At 35.5% G+C, this 20183-nt stretch overlaps 2 protein-coding genes across 2 annotated transcripts; one reads left to right on the top strand and one right to left on the bottom strand.

Annotated features, from left to right (window-relative positions):
- Positions 1–295: 295 nt before the first annotated feature.
- Positions 296–10528, top strand: LOC138322200 (CCR4-NOT transcription complex subunit 9-like). The gene is given in 7 exon segments (XM_069266250.1): positions 296–318; positions 2006–2196; positions 2542–2693; positions 3044–3117; positions 3119–3154; positions 8179–8270; positions 8403–10528. Coding segments are annotated over 6 exon segments (705 nt in total). The 5' UTR covers positions 296–318; positions 2006–2017; the 3' UTR covers positions 8575–10528.
- Positions 10529–11300: 772 nt separating this feature from the next.
- Positions 11301–19642, bottom strand: LOC138321111 (HSPB1-associated protein 1 homolog). The gene is made up of 8 exons (XM_069264545.1): positions 19305–19642; positions 16198–16378; positions 15663–15847; positions 14725–14861; positions 14230–14362; positions 13833–13952; positions 13139–13306; positions 11301–12735 (listed from the first exon to the last, which is right to left on the bottom strand). Exons 2-8 carry the CDS (start codon positions 16343–16345, stop codon positions 11608–11610), a joined length of 2019 nt encoding a protein of 672 aa, XP_069120646.1. The 5' UTR covers positions 16346–16378; positions 19305–19642; the 3' UTR covers positions 11301–11607.
- Between the last annotated feature and the right edge of the window lie 541 nt (positions 19643–20183).

Raw genomic sequence — 20183 nt, 5'->3', positions numbered from 1 at the left:
TAAATAGACGTGACCTATCTTATATATATCATCAATAGTAACAAGGCCCTGTGCTGCGGCACATGTCATTTTCCGCTAGCGACAACACTGAATGGATGGATTCCTCAAGGTTCAATCATTCATCCTTCGTCCTTCTAAAACGCATTTTGAAATATCTTTAAGACCTTAAAAATTTGCTGATGTGTGTCCTATATTTTTTCTGGTATTTTGAAAATAAAACCTTTTTCTTTTCACAAAGCGATTTTCCGGATCTATTTCGTAGCTCACCGGCTGCCATACTAAAATTATAATAAATACTTCATTTCCGGTAACGCATTGGTGAGTTTGCCCTTTTTCTTTCGTTTACATTTATACACTTCGTAAGCATAACTGCTTTGCATAAAAGTTTGTGTCTTCCATATACATGGCTAAATAATGTTTAATTGAGTATTCTGTTCAGAATGCAATTTCTAACAAGCAACGATTTGGATGAGTATTCAATGCAGACTTCCTTCCCAAGTCGTCATTTTTATTGTTTTCTTCCAAGAAAAACCATGTATTTCTTCATTTTCAATATTGTTTTATAAGTATGGGAAACTGGCCAATTATGCCATATTAGTGTGCCCCTTTATTAAAAAAAAATGATAAAAAGGGAGGTGAAAGCGCCTCCTCGATGATTGGGCCAATTATCATACATGTATGAAATTCCTAATCGATACAGTTACTAATTTATAATCTTAAGGATAACTTATTCTTGGACTTCATACGTTATGATGTTATGCATGGCATTGGGATAAGATATTAAAAATGTGTATTGGTACAGAGTTGTTTTTGAATTGGGGGGGGGGGGGGGAAAATTTATACTTTTCAGAAATGTTTCTCTGAATTTTGCGAACATGGGTTGAAAATTTATATGAACTTTAAGTTTTAATTATGAATGTTACAAAGTAATTACATAGATCTTCTTATTTCACTCAGTAAGCTAAGTCTGAGCCAGGCCTTGGGTTCAATCCCGGTTGGCTGCAGTACATATATTGTATGTACATGTTCTAAATCTATACTCTCCCCATTACCAGGGATTGATGTACATGTCAAGTGGTAATTCTGTGGCCTGAGACCACAGAGATTCTCTGTTTTCTAGGCTATAGTTTCAGGGCTTCAGCATGATTTGGGGCAGATTTTCGGCCCCATTCCCCATGGCAAAACCTCTAAATTATTTCCAATTCAAGCCCTATATTTCCCAAAATCAAAGTTCTTTGAAAAATATACACAAATAGCTATGTTGCATGAATTTAGTTATTTTACATTTTTTTCCAAATCTTAATTTGTCGCACATTTTCCCAAAGTCAAAGCCACATGCCCCATTCCCAAAGCAGTGAGTAAAAGCTCTGAGTTTCAAAATTAAATGCAATACCAGGTAGATCGAATTCTGATATGATTTAATTTGATGCATTTGTGTAGCTGGACTGAATTGGATTGATTGTCAGTGACAGACCAGGTACAGCTAGTGAGAGGTCCAAAATTAAAAAAAAATGTGTGGTGGGCAACAACCACAGTAGCTAATATACATGTGAAAAATATTATATCATGTGTGAGTAGGTCTAGAGCATTCGGCAGGACGAGGACTCAATTAAATGATAATAGTAATAAAAACTTTTTTTCACAAGGGTTACATATTTACTAATGATATTTATTAATGATAGTCATTATTGGACATAAAACATGCTCAGCTGGTACAGTGAAACATGCATGGTTATAATTGACCCCTTGCAAAATCACTTTGATATGAGCATAGTTTGTTATACAAAAATTACAGATATCTTCTATAGGAACCTTAGTTGATGCATCATGGGGAATGAAAATATTACTATGCAATAATTGTAACCATGAATCAATTATAAACATGTCTTACTGAAGTACCATCTGGAATACATGAAATGAAAATCTTCAAGATCAATTGAGTCATTTATAAAGGTAAATATTTATGTATGAGCTTCCCTTACTGTTTTCACTTTCGCTATTGTAGTTGCTACAAGGGATGATGAATACCACGGGAGGCCAGGGTCCAGCTGGTCCAACCGTTTCCGGACCTCCAGTCATGTCCCAAGTGGACAGAGTACCAGCTGTCATGTCTCAGGTTGATCGTGAGAAGATATACCTTTGGATTGTGGAACTAACTGGCCCTGACACCAGGGAAAATGCTCTACAAGAACTAAGGTACAAATAAAGATACCATAGTCATACAGTTGAAACCGTCATCAGTTTTGATGCTTAATATGTCGAATGAGCCTATGATAATATGTTGTAGTGAAAATTTAAGTTAAATTTAAGTTAAAATTTACCTTTTCTTTCTAGCATGAAAATTTATAGCAAACATGAGTCTGTCTAACAAACATTGATAATTGTTAATCCCTATTTCCAATGAAAGCATTATAGCATCTGGCATGGAGCTTTCAAGCTGATAGCTGTAGAGAGATCTTAATTAATCCTGGTGGGATGTTTAACTAGTCAGCTGCTTTAAATTTACATCTTACAATTACCCACACATATATTTGTTTTCAGCAAAAAAAGGGAGGTTGTCCCGGATCTGGCTCCTATGTTGTGGCACTCATTTGGTACAGTGGCTGCACTGCTCCAGGAAATTGTTAATATCTACCCAGCCATTAACCCACCCCATCTCACGGTATGTCACAAACAGGATATATTTTTTAGATGAGATGACATTTGAAATTTCTGAAGCATAGAGTGAATGCACAACAGATAACTATAAACCATCTGTGTATAATTAAATTTCACAGTTGATACAGAACTGTCTTAAAGTTATGCACAGTTTAATAATACACTGTAGAATTAAATGATTTCTTTAAATCAGATGATTTCTTTAAATCACAAAATAAAAATCCCTGTGTTACATTAGATTTTGATTTATAAAGTTTATTGAATATCCTGGTAGATTTTGCATTGATATTCGAAAGTGAGATTAAAAAAAGTACATTCATTGTACAATGTACTTAATAACTATATGTACATAATCTTTGTTTCAAATTTCCTATTTATGTTACAGCCCACCATTCCAATTATTCCTGTTATCCATTTTTACACACGGTCAGTAAGACTCGACCATTTGAGTATCTACGTCATAACACGTCTGGGTGTGATAGGAGCTTTAGTGAAGGTCAGTTAGAGGACGACCACATACTGTTATATTGCCCCCTAGTTTAAATAAAAATTCTATGGTACATGGTAGTGATCATTGGGAGTGGACAAATGTTTTTCACACTTCTTCTGTCGATTGTTATGTTTTGGTGTAATAAAAGACAGATATACATGTACTGAACATTAGATATTGATTATGTTTGTATAATTGATAAATTTCTCAATTAATAAACTAATATTCTATCTTTCAAAATGAAAAACTAATTATACTAAATAAAAAAAATAAGAATCCATAGTATACTGTCCAATTTTAAATTATTAATTACATGTAATAGGCAGAAAAGTTTCTTTGCAAAGAGCACAACTCCTGAAAATTTATATACATGTATGTCATTGAAATTCCATCATCATGAAAAGAAAAAAAAAGTAGCTAAATGATGATATAACTTTTCATTTTTGTTAATTGTAATAGTTATTTTACACGTTCCATACAAATGTATTTTGTCACATCAACTTTTTTTTGACGTTGATTAAAGTGAACAGTCGGGCAAGAATGCGATAAAGTTCGGTAAAAATGGTGTGGAATGTATCCTGTATAATTTCTTTTGGAATGGAAAAATAAAAAATCTCTCGTCAACATCTATCTGCGTACTGAAGAAATTCCTCGGATTTAAAGTATGGAAATTCCTAATAAAACGTCCTCCCGGCTCACTAACTATGTCCATGGTTACATTTTCCACACAGCCTCGCTTTCAATGCTTTCAACTTTTATCTTTACTTTAATGGTCAGAACTGGGAAACTAAGCAGAACTTGACCGTCGTATAAATATGTGAGAACTTTTGGAAGGCAAATGAACGCTTTTAGACTGGTTTTCTTTGCCCGACTATTCACTTTAAGAAGACATATTTTAAATGATAAAAATGGTAAAACTTTGAATTTTAAATCATAACAAAGATCATTATAGACTGATGAAAGAAGTGATCAATTTTCCTGTCTGAAAATCGATAAAATGAAAATTGCCCTTATATTACTGATAATCACAACTAGGATAAAAGCAATGATCGTGGTGTCCTTCGTTCTGTCCCAAAACAAAATGCTTAAATTCTAGCTTGACACAATATGTACTGAAGGGTATTATCTGTCTCAGGTTTTCCTTATGGGCTCTATGAGTGTCATGCTGAAACACATATTGTTTTTTCCAGCAAGGCAGCCAATCTATGGATTTTGGCAGTTGATGATTGGATACCCGCTAATTTTCTTTGGAGCTGTCAAGAAATTACTGAAGAGATCTGTCTGATTCAAATTTTCATAATGGTAAGTGCTCCCCTCATATAGCTATGTTGAACCTTGTTGTGCATAATACAATTTGAGACTCTATTCGGTTTTACAACAGATGGCCGTCCTGGCAGCCATCTTGGATTTTTCATAGATGAATGTTTGTTACTTACTATTTCCACAGAAAGTGGTTAAAGGGATTCTGTCTCAAACTTCTCAATATGTAGGTTCCCCCTTCAGGCCTTTATGGCATTAATGCATTTTAGGGACTGTCCCCTCTCGGTCAACAAGATTAGGCCAGACCGGCAGTTGGGGTTTGTTACCACCTCTATTTCTCTCATAAAAGTACAAAAGGGATCTGTCTCAAATTTCATATACGTAGGCTGCAAATCCCCTAAGGTCCTCCCTACCACGTTTGTGCATGATAGGCATGGCATTTTTGGTAACTGATCGTTCAACAACGAAGGCCAATCCGGCAGCACACATCTTGGATTTACATACGTTGAAATTTACCTGGACTTACTCGCTGTTTCTCTCGCAGAAAGTTACTGAAGCAATCTGACTTCAATGTTTTTTCGTATGTATTGATATGTGATTTTGAAAAAGCAGGTTGAAAAGCAGGGAAGATCCTTCTTTTTATTTCTTTTTTTTCTTTCTGTTCTTTCCATTGTCAGACATATATCATCACGCTTTGGTGGCGCCAAGATCCCTTCTGAGATCCTTTTGTTTATAAAGCAGGAAAACTGAAACAGAAACAGTTTATTATGTTTCCAATTGCATGGTGTAGTGTTTTATTAGGGAAAAATGGTTGCTTAGCACATTTCTATCCAAGGAGCCATCATCCCGATCTTGTTGAAACATGATAGTGCGATGTTACCTTCGCCTCTCTGATAATCCGAGGTAAGAAGTTCTTGCATTACATTATATTACTTTATTTGGAGTCTGTAAAATCTAAAAGTACTGACAGATTTTGCTGTGACAAGTATTCAATTGGGTCCTTATTTAATGACATTAATATTTTGATTGTTACAGAGCCAAGGAAGCTCTGCGTCAGTGTCTTCCGGACCAACTGAAGGATGCAACATTTTCTCCCACTGTCTCAAAGATGATAACTCCACCAAACGCTGGCTTCTACAGCTAACTAGACAAGAACCTGGACAACACCTATGACTGTTCCCTGACCCACGGATTATTGTATGCCCCTACACCCCTACAGTAATAAGACTATCTCCCGACCCTCTAACAACCGCTCATTATCACATGTCATTTCAACTGTCCCTGACCCCACGTAGTCTGCACCTACAGCCCTACACCCTCATTAATAAAACTATCCCTTGACTCCTGGCCTCCCAACAATACGACGGAACCCCCCAGTAACAACAATTCCCTGACCACGGGCCAGTATGAATATGGGCCGGCTCTACCAATGTATGGCCCTATATGTACACCGCTCATAATAAACTAACCCCTGACCCTCCAACACCCTCAGTATACAACTGTCCCTGACCCTTTGGAGTATGTCCCCTGCAACCCTGTGTAATAAACATCCCGAGCCCTCCCTCCTGCCAAACACTCCACCCAGTTACAACTGTCCCTGACCGTTCACGGAGTTGATGGCCCAACAAGTACACCCTCAGAGTAAATAAACTATCCCCCGAGTCCCCGACCCTGCCAACCACCCCCGAGTTACAACATTCCCTGACCTCACTGAGTTATGTCCCTGGCACCCGTGGCTGCCTGTGTAATATAAAACTATCCCCGATGGCCCCGAGGCCCCTCTCAACACCCCCCAGTTCACAGACTGTTCCGCTGACATACGATAGCGGCCCCTAATGACCCCCACCTCCTCAGAACCCCTCAGTGATAAACTATCCCCGCACGTAAATCCCCGACACTCTCCAACAAACCCTCAGTTCTAACACACTGTGCCCTGACGCCTGGACCTGAGTATGTCCCCTGCACCCCCTCCGTGACGAACTGTCACTGACACCACTGTTATGTATGACTCTCTTTGCAGAATATGGTGAACAGCTTCCACATCAAGTAAGTAACACGTATCACCAAACACCTACAGTAGGCTACATTTAATTTGCTGAATTGGATAATTATTTGGGTCTTGATAACAACAGACCAAATTATAATGCATGAACTAAATCCATCACAAACAATATACTACTATTTAGCTCTGTCCCGCAAATACAAAATGTAATAAAAATATACATGACTTGTATGAATCTCCACGTCTTTTCCCACCCAGTGCTGGCAAAAAAAGGAGCTTTCTAATCTCTTCCCCAGTGCTGTCCAGAAAAAAAAAAAAAAAAAGCTTTTTTTTGGAGTGTTCTAATTTACATGTAGTTATTATATATTTAAAAAAGATAAATATCTCAGTGACAATTAGGGAAACAAATATTTAATCAAGTGGAATTAACTATCCTTCACAATAACACAGGGTCTAACTGCTAGTCTCACTGTAAAGAATAGTTCACGTTATGATACACGTATGTATATATGGTAGGTTGTTAGATAATATCTACTAAGAAACACTGGGAACAAAAGATGACTCTATTTTTTTTTTACCTTGTGTTGTATCCGGGATCTTCGGTATTAGATACTTATTTCGTTTCCGAACTAGTATTCTTTTGCTGAAGTCCCTTTGAATAGATATAAATTGGTAAAGTATCTCACAAGATTCAAATATTTTAAGTGTATCTACAATAGTCACAGAGAAGTTCAAATGCCAAAATGCCTGGAACCCACCAATGTTTTAACCTGTAATATACTATGTATTAATTGGTTGGTTCATTGTTAAGATATTGTGTAATATATTTCTCTTTACATTATTAATCTTTATGACAGAAAAAAACCTCTTCTAAGAGGTTTCGGCGTAGATTCTGTGGCCTTGGTGTATTACGTGCGTTAGTGACACTAGTGTTAGGAACTGATGTATCTAACATGCCAGTCAGGTATATTTGACTAGAACTAGTCTTTGGAATGTAAGGGGAAAGAACTCAGATTGGGAGGTTGTGTTTGTAACAACCTATATGTGAGTATGGTGACTAACAGGAAAATAAATTAAGGGTTTGTGTAGTATGTATGAAGAATTTTATATTTATTAGAATGGGAATGATGATTTTTAATGTAGTGGATGAAAAATGACTTGACAGTATCAGGAGAGAAAGCTGAATTTTTATAATGGTATTCAAGAAGGGATGGTTAACAGGAGAAAAGTGTGAATGTTTTATGTTGTACCAGTATACGAGGATTACTTTTTTTATCAAAAAGTTATGTAAAAGATGGCAGTAAAATTTTGGAAAGGTCTATAAAAATGCTGAAACATATATATACATGTATATCAATCCAGTACATTTATTGAAGACTTGAAGTAGAGCTCTTTTTCTATTTGATTACTGAAATAACTGTCTCAGTAAAATTCTGGAGGTTCCCCTGTTGATGTTTGGACATCACTTTTGTATAATAATGACCATTGGAGACTAATAGTTAAATAGCCTGAAGCCATCTGTATCTCACAGTGTTGTGTTCAAATGATAATGAGAGTGTTATAAAAGGAGACTTTTTTTCTTAGTAGCCCCTTATGGCCTTTGTGCAAATTGTCTCTTACAAATATAATATAATAAGAAATGCTTTCTTTGGAGCAAAGGAATATTTTAATTTCATTTTATAATTACTTAGCATAGAATATGATCCCAGATCATTATTTCGAAAACTGAAACAGATCATTATTTCCAATGCATGGTTGTTTTTTTTAGGGAAAAATGGTGCTACATCTATCCAAGGAGCCATCAGCCCGATTGTTGAAACATGTAGTGCGATGTTACCTTCGCCTCTCTGATAATCCGAGGTAAGAAGTTCTTGCATTACATTATATTACTTTATTTGGAGTCTGTAAAATCTAAAAGTACTGACAGATTTTGCTGTGACAAGTATTCAATTGGGTCCTTATTTAATGACATTAATATTTTGATTGTTACAGAGCCAAGGAAGCTCTGCGTCAGTGTCTTCCGGACCAACTGAAGGATGCAACATTTTCTCCCTGTCTCAAAGATGATAACTCCACCAAACGCTGGCTTCTACAGCTACAACAGAACCTGGACACACCTATGACTGTCCCTGACCCACGGAGTATGCCCCTACACCCTCAGTAATAAACTATCACCGACCCTCTAACACCCTCAGTTACAACTGTCCCTGACCCAAGGAGTATGCCCCTACCCCCTCAGTGATAAACTATCCCCGACACTCCAACACCCTCAGTTAAAACTGTCCCTGACCCTCCGAGTATGTCCCTGCACCCTCCGTGACGACTGTCACTGACCTGTTGTATGACTCTCTTGAAATATGGTGAACAGCTTCCCATCAAGTATTAACACTATCACCAAACACCTACAGTAGGCGACATTTAATTTGCTGAATTGGATATTATTTGGTCTTGAGAACAGACCATTTATGCATGAACTAAATCCATCACAATATACTCTATTTACTTTGTCCAAATACAAAATGTATAAATATACTTGATTTGTATGAATCTCTTCCCCAGTGCTGCAAAAAAAGGAGCTTTTATCTCTTCCCCAGTGCTGCAAAAAAAAAAGAAAAAGCTTTTTTTGGAGTGTTCTAATTTACACAGTTATTATATATTTAAACAGAGATAAACTCAGTGACAATAGAAACAATATTTAATCAAGGGAATACTTCCTGCACAATAACACTCCTGTAATAAGTTCACTTAGATACACATATGTGCATTGTATATATGGTAAAGTATTAGATAATATCTCAGAAACACTAGGGACAAAAGATGACATTTTTTTTTTTACTTGTGTTGTATCCGGGCCTCTGTATTAGACTTATTTCGTTTCCGAACTTGTATTCTTTGAATCTTTGAATAATATAAATTGGTAAATTATCTCACAAATTCAAATATTTTAAGTGTAAACAATAGTCACAGAGAAGTTCAAATGCCAAAAAGCCTGGAACCCACCCAATGTTTTAACCTGTTAATATACTATGTATAGGATTGGTTGGTTCATTGTTAAGATATTGTTAATGTTGTTGATTATTAATGTATCAGAACCTCTTCTAAGAGGTTCGGCGTAGATTCTGTGGCCTTGGTGTATTACGTGCGTTAGTGACACTAGTCCTATGTATCTAACATGCCAGTCAGGTATATTACTAGAACTAGTCTTTGGAATGTAAGGGGAAAGAACTCAGATTGGGAGGTTGTGTATGTAACAACCTATATGTGAGAATGGTGATGAACAGAAAATAAATGTAATTTTTTGTGTAGTATGTATGAAGAATTTTAGTATTAGAATGGGAATGATGATTTTACATGTAGTGGATGAAAGACTTGACAGTATCAGGAGAGAAAGCTGATTTTATAATGGTATTCAAGAAGGGATGGTTAACAGGAGAAAAGTGTGAATGTTTTATGTTGTACCAGTATACGAGGGTTTTAGTTGTTATGAATTTTATGTAAAAGATGGCAGTAAAATTTTGAAAAGGTCTATAAAAATACATATTATGTATATCAATCAGTACATTGTATTGAAGACTTGAAGTAGAGCACTTGTATTTGATTTTGAAATAACCTAGTAAGTCTGGATTGGTGTTGATGTTTGACATCACATTTGTATAATGACCATCATCTTTAATAGTTAAATAGCCTGAATTTGTATCTCACAGTGTCTGTGCTTCAAATGATAATGAGAGTGTTATAAAAGGAGACTTTTTTTTCTTAGTGCAATGATACAATTGTCTCTTACAAATATAATCTTATAAGAAATGCTTTCTTTGGAGCAAAGGAATATTTTAATTTCATTTTATTACTAAGCATAGAATATGATCCCAGAATCCCAGTGGTGAACGATCACCTGCTTTCAGATAACATATGTATGGATCTAGTGTGAGTATCATGTGTAATCACATAAATTGTGTGTGTGGGTCAATGAGATAGGCAATGAATTTGTGTTTTTGTATCATGTGTAAAATCCTATCACAATCACAATATCTGATTGATGTACATCAACTTTGTCAAGACATATTTTTTGTACACTCAGATGAATAGTACTTTTGAAATAAAAACTGTGTTCATATTTATCTTTTAAACCTCGGTGTTTTTTTTTTAGCCTTCCCATCCAATGGATGAGTATATGTTATAGTGTGTTATTTCATTAAATATTTAGCAGCTGGCTGGTTTTTCAACAAAACAAATAAAAAAAACCCAAAAAAACCCATCTTGCTAGAAACTTCATAATAAAATTAAAACCCAATATTAAGAGACCTGGCTGACGTTGGTCCAGTAAATGAAGGGTTAAAAATTTAAAAGGAATTCAATAGACCTTCAGACCAAGTCACAGGAGTCAAATCTGTTACGATCTTTCAATAATAAATTGTTTTAGAAACCAGGTAATGGACCTGTTATAAGTATGCTAGGATGAAAGGCTACCGAGGTTGTTCACATTAATGACCTTGAACTTTATTTAATGTCATATTTACACACTCTTGATAAATGTTCATCAAGACGTGTCAAATAGTAAAATCTGTGGACTTCTTTCTCATTGTGTCAGAAGTTGCTATTAAGTTTCAGCATATTGACCTCTGACCTTGATAAAAGGTCAAGAGTGATTATTTTCTTTACTATCTTGATAGTCTTTCATTCCACCATCCTTAAGTTTCTCTTCACCCCTTGCGTATTCTTGCGTATTCAAAAGAATTGGAAAATTCAAATCTGTTTTAATGGATGACAATTTCATAAGCAAGCAATATTGGAATAATGTAGAAGTCAACTAGGGATAAAATGTGTTGAAAACTTTTTGAACCACATATTGTTCTTCTAAGGCAATATAAAAAAGACAAGGTAAAGTTAAGGTAAAACATATATTTATTTCACCTTTTGTCATTACTTACTGTTGACCTTGATATGTAGTTGATAATGTACCATATTCGCCACATTTTAATGTTCAGATCACCTGAGAATTCACTTCAAAGAAAGAAAATTATACCAGTATGATATTGATACCAAGTACTCTGAAATATTTGTAACTATTTACTAAAGAACTTTTGTCACCATGGAGAGGGATTCTCGAGAATGGGGCTATAGGTAGTCATGGTGACTATGGTAAGGTATTGGTATAAGGAGTGACAGACAAAATAACTTTAAAGATATCCCTGAACCACTAGTCATTTTCCATACTGTTTTTTATAACTTTTATTATGGTGTCAATAACATCTGGATGCGTTGCACACTTCACAAATTTTTCAAATGTCAACATGTTTTGGTAACTTACTGTTTCACCTGATTCATTTTTAAGTACAGATGACTCACAGACTGTATCACTATCACAACCATAAAGTTTAGATGTTTCTTGTTTATCACAGAACACTTCACTGTTAACATCTGATTCATTACATGTACAGTTTGCACGAAGACTCGTCCTTTCCACCAAGCTGTTGCCAAGAAGTTCCTGTGATGATTTAGAAAAACTTCCACTCATACTTTCAACGATATCTCTTTCAGATTTTCTGTCGCCACTATTTTTCATAGAATACCATGTCATGAATGGCTGTGCTGTCACTGCAGTGATAGTAACATCTGACTGTGAAGTAGACGGGCACATCTGCCCATCACCATCCTGGTCGCAGCACCGAAAATCTGATTTTATCTTACATGGTTCACGTACTGTCTTATTGTAGCTGTTACATTTTGTATTCTGGCTAGAGAGAGTCTCCATTAACACAGAGTCATCTACTAACTGTTCACAAGATACGGGTGTGGATTTGGACACTTTGACAGGACTGAAATCCTTTGAATAGATCTCATCACCATGTTTTCTTTTTAAATACGTATTAGCAGAATTGATATCTGAGCTATTATTTGATTGGTAAGTTGATGTAGTTGCAATACGATTTTCCTTGGTAAGAATTTTAGCTGATGTGACACTGTGGTTATTACAGCCCTCTTCCTTGATACTGGAAACAATACACTTTACCATTGCCATGTTGACATGCTTTTTGCAGCACTGTTCCTGGTTCAAGTCTGGACATCTAATACAACTCTTCTTAAGAGATACATTTAAATGCTGTTGGTTTGTAAAATGTACCATCTTTCCTCTGAAGTGTGTTGCAAACATTTCCAAGTTTCTCTCCTTGTGTTGATTATTACTGTTGGTACGGCAAGTGGTGTCAGAAGTGATCTTGTCACATCCATGATCTGATCTCGGAGGCAGACCTGAATAGTTACTTTTTCTCAATGCCTTATAAGCTTCATTCAGTACAATACTGTTTTGGGTGATGTCCCAGATCTCCTGAAATATACCAAATCATTAATTTATATGTGTATACACTTTCCTTTCATACAGTTGAATCCTATTACATTTAATATAGTTGAATCCTATTAGGCTATCACAGTGACTGTAATATATTTAATACAATTGAATTCTATTACATTTAATACAGTATATTACTGAAATATTTATACAGTTGAATCCTATTACATTTATTTCAAAATAAATCTTACTTAAACCTTTATATCTGTATTGAATAAATTTGCCAGCTATAGCCAGACCTCGCACTAAAACCTTTAGCTTGCTGAACTTGAATGCACCGATATGTGGATAGGATAACAAGACAAAAGAGAACAAGATTCATTCTGTCCATGACAGGTTGCTCAGAACCTTTATACACGTGTATACATGTATATAAACCCACCTCTTTTGGATTGATCCAATGGCGTGGGCTGGTCTCCCCTATAGGGATGGTGTCAGCTCTTTGTGTCCGGCAATCTTCTTGTCTCTCCATATCTATAGAAGAGCTCCAGAGACTTGAGAAAAGACTGCGGGTAACTGCCTCCTCAAACCGTGACTCTCTATCAATTTCCTAGAGACATGAATGACATCATTTCGTAAAATTTTGTATAAAAGACCAGATGCATGTATGAGAGCCAATGTTATGCCATATCTTAGTGTATGTATAATCAACATATGATTTGTATTTAGATATGAACCTTTGCATTGAGTCCTGTCTGCTTATGCAGTATTCAAGTTGATATGTATCTGCAGTAACATTTATGAGACCTAGAAAAATTATCAATAAATATTTCATTTTGGGTATATACACAATTACCATTTTCTCTTTTCATGTTTAACTCTCATTGTAAGAGGTTCTGGTTCTCCTTAGCGAAAGCTTGACTACCTCTATGTAGTACCGTAACACACAGACCACTTCACCTCTACATGCTTTTGCCTACCATTTATAAGACCTACCAGTTCAACCTAAGGATATTTGTAGGCCATTAGCCTTATACATGCTTGCCTACCATTTATGACACATTCCTACTAAAATATAAATACAGGCCTTAATTTAGACCACCGAAAGCTTGTCTAGTACTGTGTGTAAAACCTACCAGTTCCACCCATGTGTTGACACTGATAGCCGGTTCCAAACACTCAACATAATGCCACCAGTGTCTTGGTACATAAAGGATCTGCCCCGGCTCCAGGATAACCTCGTACACATTGGTCATCTTGTAAATGATAAGGAAATTACAAGTTTAAATAAATAATTGATATTTAGGTTTACTGATTACACTTATGATTCTGAATAGTTTCAAACATAATACGCAACATTTACCTGCAACAGGCTTTTGAATGAACACACAAAATGTACAGCATTTTCAGAATTATAATTCGCACCTGAGTATTTTTCAATTTTTGTACATGTATAAGCCAAAATGGAGTACAAGCTGCGGCCAGTACTGACTGTAATCTGTCGCTAATATAAAGATACCCAATGCCCCGTACCTTAATCTTTGGATGGGCCTCTAGGCCTGGAGATTTTATATCAACTTGTGAAAATATACTGGATTCTTCATAGGGAACTCTTGTTGGGTAGAGATACTGGGTGTCTGAAGGAGCAAATAGCACCCATCGTTTCCTGAGAACATATACCAAAACAAACTAGAGGAAAATGACCTATTTTCTATTATGAATTTTTTTAAAACATATTATTATTAGCATATATACAAAGTACAACAACATGTATTAGAATTCTTACGGAAAAAGAGTAATCTATTTAATTCTTGAACTGTAAACATGAAATATTCATGGATTCTTTATTTTCTCATTTTATTTCTTGACTTTAAAGCTTTACTATTATTTCTTGCATGAAAAAATGTTTTTATTACAAATAACAATACTGATAATTTCACAACATTTTTTTTTTTTGTAAGTATTTAAGCGTAATTTTTATTTAAATAATACTTCATTTTTTGACACAAGTTATGATATTCAAAATACCTGCCATATATCTGAGCGACCAGATTGTAGCCGTAAGCATCATAATGACAGTTAGTATATGCGCCCTCACTACCAAGCCACAGTGTACTTTCTGCTCCGTCTCGTCCATTAAGGCCCACACTCTCCCAGCATATTTCCTATACAGATAAACTGTTAATATGTACATGTATTAAGAAAATTAGATATATATGTGTAACATGAAAACTGATAATGGTATTAATTAAGTTTGATAAAAGTATATTTTTCTTAGATTCCTATTCAAAGCCATCAGCATGTGAAAATATGTACAATCACATACTATAGGTATAATGTGACACTTGCAGCCGGGTGTTTTCGGCAACACACTACATACATGCTTGACAAGTTCACAACACATACATGGGAGGCCATCCTGGCATATAACACTGACTGGTAAATTTAATCAAACAATCACATACAATTATACTTTATTTTCCATAAGAATGGTATGAATGTCTTATGTTTGATTGTTTGTTTTAACATTCTATTTAATAGCCACAGTAATTTAAGAATATGCTAGGTTAACAAAGGTGGTGGAGAAAAGCCAGAAAACCTGAAGAAAAACCACTGCCAGTGAACAGTACCTGCATGGGAACTAGCTGCCCCACATGGGATTCAAACTCATGACCAAGAGGTGGAGGCTTAAGGTAATAGGTTGGGGACATGTTAAAAACTCGATCAGCTACCACAGATGTTTATCTTAAAATTATGTATGGAGAAGAGGCAACTATGATCGTAGCCGAAGATGTTTCTCATTCTTTTAATAGCACAGTTATCACAGCTTAACATAAATTACATATACAACCACATAAATTTATTTGAAAGATAGTGAAGAAAGGAACATAGGTACTGCATTACTTACAAATTTTTCCATTTCAACACAAACCATAACACATTTTAACAATTAATTTATCATTAACCTTCAGTAGCTCCGGCTTTGCTGTAAATATCTCCTGCATGTACTTGTAGTCAAGATAACACGAGAACATGCTTCGGTCATACTTTTTTAGTGGGTTATCTGCCTTGATGCTTCCCCTGAGCCACTGAACAAAGTCAGAAAGACAGAGGGATTCCTGGATACACTCTGTCTCCATCAGTGCTCGTCCTGAAAGAGATGAAAATAATATATATATCAACATACATACCTACGTAATCATGTGTATGACTCTTAATTACCACATCTTTCCTCAATGTCTCCCAAATAACACATTCTAACACAATGTGACCTGTGTATCAGGACCACAAGGCAAGACATTTTCTCTTTTCATTGTACAGGTGAACAGACAGGTTTTACTGTAAAATTGACATACGGTACATAAACGTTAAAATCATAAGCTACAGTATACATGTAATAAAATGTTATTTTGTGTATTCGGGTGCCCAAGGTTTTTATTGTACCTGTATTCAAACATGTACACAAATATATAAGAAATGCTATAGTGACTGCACACTTACCTACAAAGAGAGGTGTCATTTTACATGAGAGGGGTTGTGAGAGTTGTTTACTCAGGAATTCTGGTGTCCAGGCTAATGAAGGCCATCTTCTCATCACATTGTTAAGGACAACTGGCTGTCCATCTAGGATGTATTTCTCAGCTTCCATTCCGCATCAATTTTTCACATGAGTAAATTAAGTCTAAAGACAAGATACAGACTGAGTCATAGTTAAATACAAGTAATTTTTAATTTCTTCCATATATATTCAATACATTACACTATAAGTAATTTAGAACATAAGACTATAACCCTATGGATTATTGCTCTTAAATAGCTACTCTTAAAGTGAATAGTCAGGCAAAGAAAACCAGTCTAAATGCGTTCATTGGCCTTCCAAAAGTTCTCACATATTAATACGACGGCCAAGTTCTGCTTAGTTTCCCAGTTCTGACCATTAAAGTAAAGAAAAGTTGAAAGCATTGAAAGCGAGGCTGCATGGAAATGTAACCACGGACTTAGTGAGCCGGGAGGACGTTTTAGAATTTCAATACTTTAAATTAATTTCTTCGTACGCAGACAGATTTTGACGAGAGATTTTATTTTCCATTTCATAAGAAATTATACTGGATACATTCACACCATTTTTACCGACTTTAGCCATCCTTGCCCGACTGTTCACTTTAAACACTATTAAATACTAATTAAGACTTCATAATTAAGACATCTGACATTTGCAAACCTGCATATATACAATACATGTATACATACAATGGCAGGGCTGTGGTGGCCGAGTGGTTAAGATGTCCTGACATATTACCACAAGCCCTCCACCTCTCGGTTGTAAGTTTGAATCCCATGTGGGTCAGTTGCCAGGTACTGACCGCTGGTCAGTGATTTTTCTCCAGGTACTCTGGCTTTCCTCCACCAACAAACCTGGCACATCCTTAAATGACCCTGGCTGTTAATAGGTCCATAAAGTAATAAAAAAAAGGTATACAAAGGAATACTATAGATTAAATACCAGATACATTTTGTGATTTTTCTTCTTTTCTTTCAATCACCTGTTATTTTAGAGTTAATTTCACATACATGACCTGAATTCTGTGAGGCCAACTTTATATATAGGTACGTTACTGTCAGACAAATGTTATGCTTTTGTTAATTAATGTCCACAATAATCATACTGATATAAAACACAGGTACTTAGCTCACTGACAAATATATTCCGTCTTTGGATTGTATATTAGAGAGTTAGTTCCCTTGCGGATAGGTATCAATTGTTACGTCATTATTTTGCGAGTGCAGTTCACGTTGTTTTCTCCGAAAGATATGACGGTTACACTCTTAAACAAATGACGTCACAATTAATAACTACTCGCAGGTGCAGATAACTCTGTAATATGCAAATTCGGAATATACATCTATGAATTCATAATATAATTTGCTTACACCAATCTAGCATATGAAGAAAGGTAATATTTTCAAATAATACACCAACCATTCAATAAAACCTAGTTATATTGCACAGTTCAAAGTTATATCACACACTTTCATGGAAACATTACCGTGTATAATGCATGGTTCGAGATGTTATATTGCACGACTTTACGATTACACCTTGCTATTGTTATTTATTTTGAAGAAAAGGACAATGAATTCCGAGAATCATCATAATATTAAGCAACATAATAATGGTGTCACAGTAGATTCATGTTCAGTTTCAGATGTCATTGTCACTGTTGTTTGTGGCACAATATAGCGACAGCAGATGGTTGATTTCATTGTGCTGGTGATATCAAAAACGCTGAAATTTTAGATTATGTATTGAAAAAAATGTTTTAGGGGTTACTGTGCTTTAGTTCATAATATTTACCCTTTAGTGGTGGTAATTTCCGGCCTCATGCAATATAACACTTGTTAATTACCGCCATCTGCCTGTCTAGTTAAAGATTATAAAGTAGAGCAAGGTAACCTATGAAATATTTGTATATAATATATATTAGAGAAAGGTATGGAACTCCAAAATTTGTTAATTTAGGCTATGTCCCTAAAAGTAATGGACTTTGGAGTTTCATACCTCAAGGATGTAGATGAGAAGATTATTAAGTCAAGCTGGAATTTGGACAAATACGTCACAAGCACTTTTGTGTTTGTGCACTGACCGTGGCATTGGACGTGCTGATTTTCCTTTGATATATATGTCTTATCAAGTCAAACGAAACACCAATGTAAAGTTTATTAGATTTCACAACGTTTATTACTTGCTTAAAGGACGGAAGATTTAGAAGACATGCCTTAAATTTTCGTTAAAAAACACGACAGCTCATGAAATGACGGCCCCGCTTCTGAAAGTAAGACGGTAACCCTCGCACCCGCAAGCTACATCAAAGGCTGCGCCGGCGTATATCAAAGGAAAACGGTCGTCGCCCAGCGTCACGGTCAGTGCACAAACACAAAAGCTCCTGCGTTGTACTCCCCCATAACCCAGTGTGACTTATCCTTCTCATATACGTCCTTGGTTCTTGTATACATTTTTTTTTGCCAGCGAGCTTACCTAAGTACAATGTACATGTAATTTAAATATTTCAGAGATTAAGATAGTTATCTCAAAATAAAATGTTAAAAATTCTAAGCCGGCGATGTGGACAACATAGATTTAAATATATCCAGGGTATCCGAGTTGATGATGTCTGCTGGTAACGAGTATCCATTCCCTGTTTACTGTTTTTACTCCAACAATGTATGAAGTCGATTCTCATATCTGTACGCGGGTAAAATGATAGCTTCCTATCCATGTAACATTTCTAGTTATCGCCCTTTGAAAACTATTTAAACCGAAATACAACCACACGGGGCCAGTTCAATGAATAAAACTATAGTAAATATCCGGATTTTTTAATCATTTTTCAAACTGGTATTTTCTGGGAAAAACAATCACATTACTGTTAGATATATTCATAAGTCCATCAACCAAATACAAAAAAAAAAAAGTATCATAATATATTGTATGACAACATCCGTTCCATTGAGCTGGCTCCTGTGGTGACAATCGGTTTATTCATTCGCAACACAAATTTTTAGCAAAGACATCTAGTTTTCAAGCAAAAACTCTATTAATTACTTACCATTTAGCAATAATATACAGATGTCATTGTCTGTTACAGTCGTTTGCCTTTTGTTTTTGCCCGGCGTCTTTGATTTTCTAGTATTTCTAAAGTAACAGGAAGTTCCACGGAATATCTAAATTGGAAATGAAAGATTATCCGGAATGGACATATAAAATGTAAGTTCCGGAATTAAAAAAAAAAAAAAAAAAAAACCCAGATTTTACTGAATTTTGATAAACCTGCTGCCTTCATGACGTCTGAAAAATCCAAATGTGTTCAAATACAAGAACGTATCTAAATATAAATCGTACATTGTATGTCTCACAGGGACCTGACACGAAAAAAATTAACCAACAGAAAGCACAGGTTTACGACGCGCAAAAAAAAAAGAAAAAAAAGAAACTTTTAGTATTTTTTCGTTTTTTTTTTTGCGCGTCGTTAACCTGTGCAGTAAGTTATACATATATTATAGTATCAAGGATACTATAATATATATATATATATATACTGTTAGTTAAAAAAAATCGTGCCAGGTCCCTGTGGTATGTCTCGGGATTCATCGGTAGTTTCAGAAACATACTGAACAGACTCAGTATATATTACGTAAGATACATGTATATTGAATACAGTGTGTCTGGTAGTTTTACCAGAAACATACAATATGTTTCTGGTTTCACTGATTTTTTAAAACACGCAAATTAACAATACTACTGTAGAGTACATGTACAGTATACAGTTTCTGGCATTTGTTGTTTGTTTGATTAATTAACGTCCTATTAATAACAGCTGTGTAAGGACGGCCTCCCATGTACGCGGTGTGTTGTGCGTATGTTGTGCGAGGTGTGTGTTTTGGGAGACTACGGTATACTTCTTGTATAGTGGAACTGTTGCCATTTT

The sequence above is a fragment of the Argopecten irradians genome, chromosome 4 (assembly GCF_041381155.1).
Source record: "Argopecten irradians isolate NY chromosome 4, Ai_NY, whole genome shotgun sequence".
Lineage (NCBI taxonomy): Eukaryota > Metazoa > Mollusca > Bivalvia > Pectinida > Pectinidae > Argopecten > Argopecten irradians.
This window is presented reverse-complemented; position numbering and strand designations above follow the sequence as displayed.

Coding starts and splice junctions, on each gene's coding strand:
- LOC138321111 (XM_069264545.1), bottom strand. CDS start 16,345: ATGGAAGCTGAGAAATACATCCTAGATGGACAGCCAGTTGTCCTTAAC. Junction 14,862..15,662: donor CAAAGCCGGAGCTACTGAAG/GTTAATGATAAA, acceptor TTATCTGTATAG/GAAATATGCTGGGAGAGTGT. Junction 14,363..14,724: donor GTCGCTCAGATATATGGCAG/GTATTTTGAATA, acceptor ATATGTTCTCAG/GAAACGATGGGTGCTATTTG.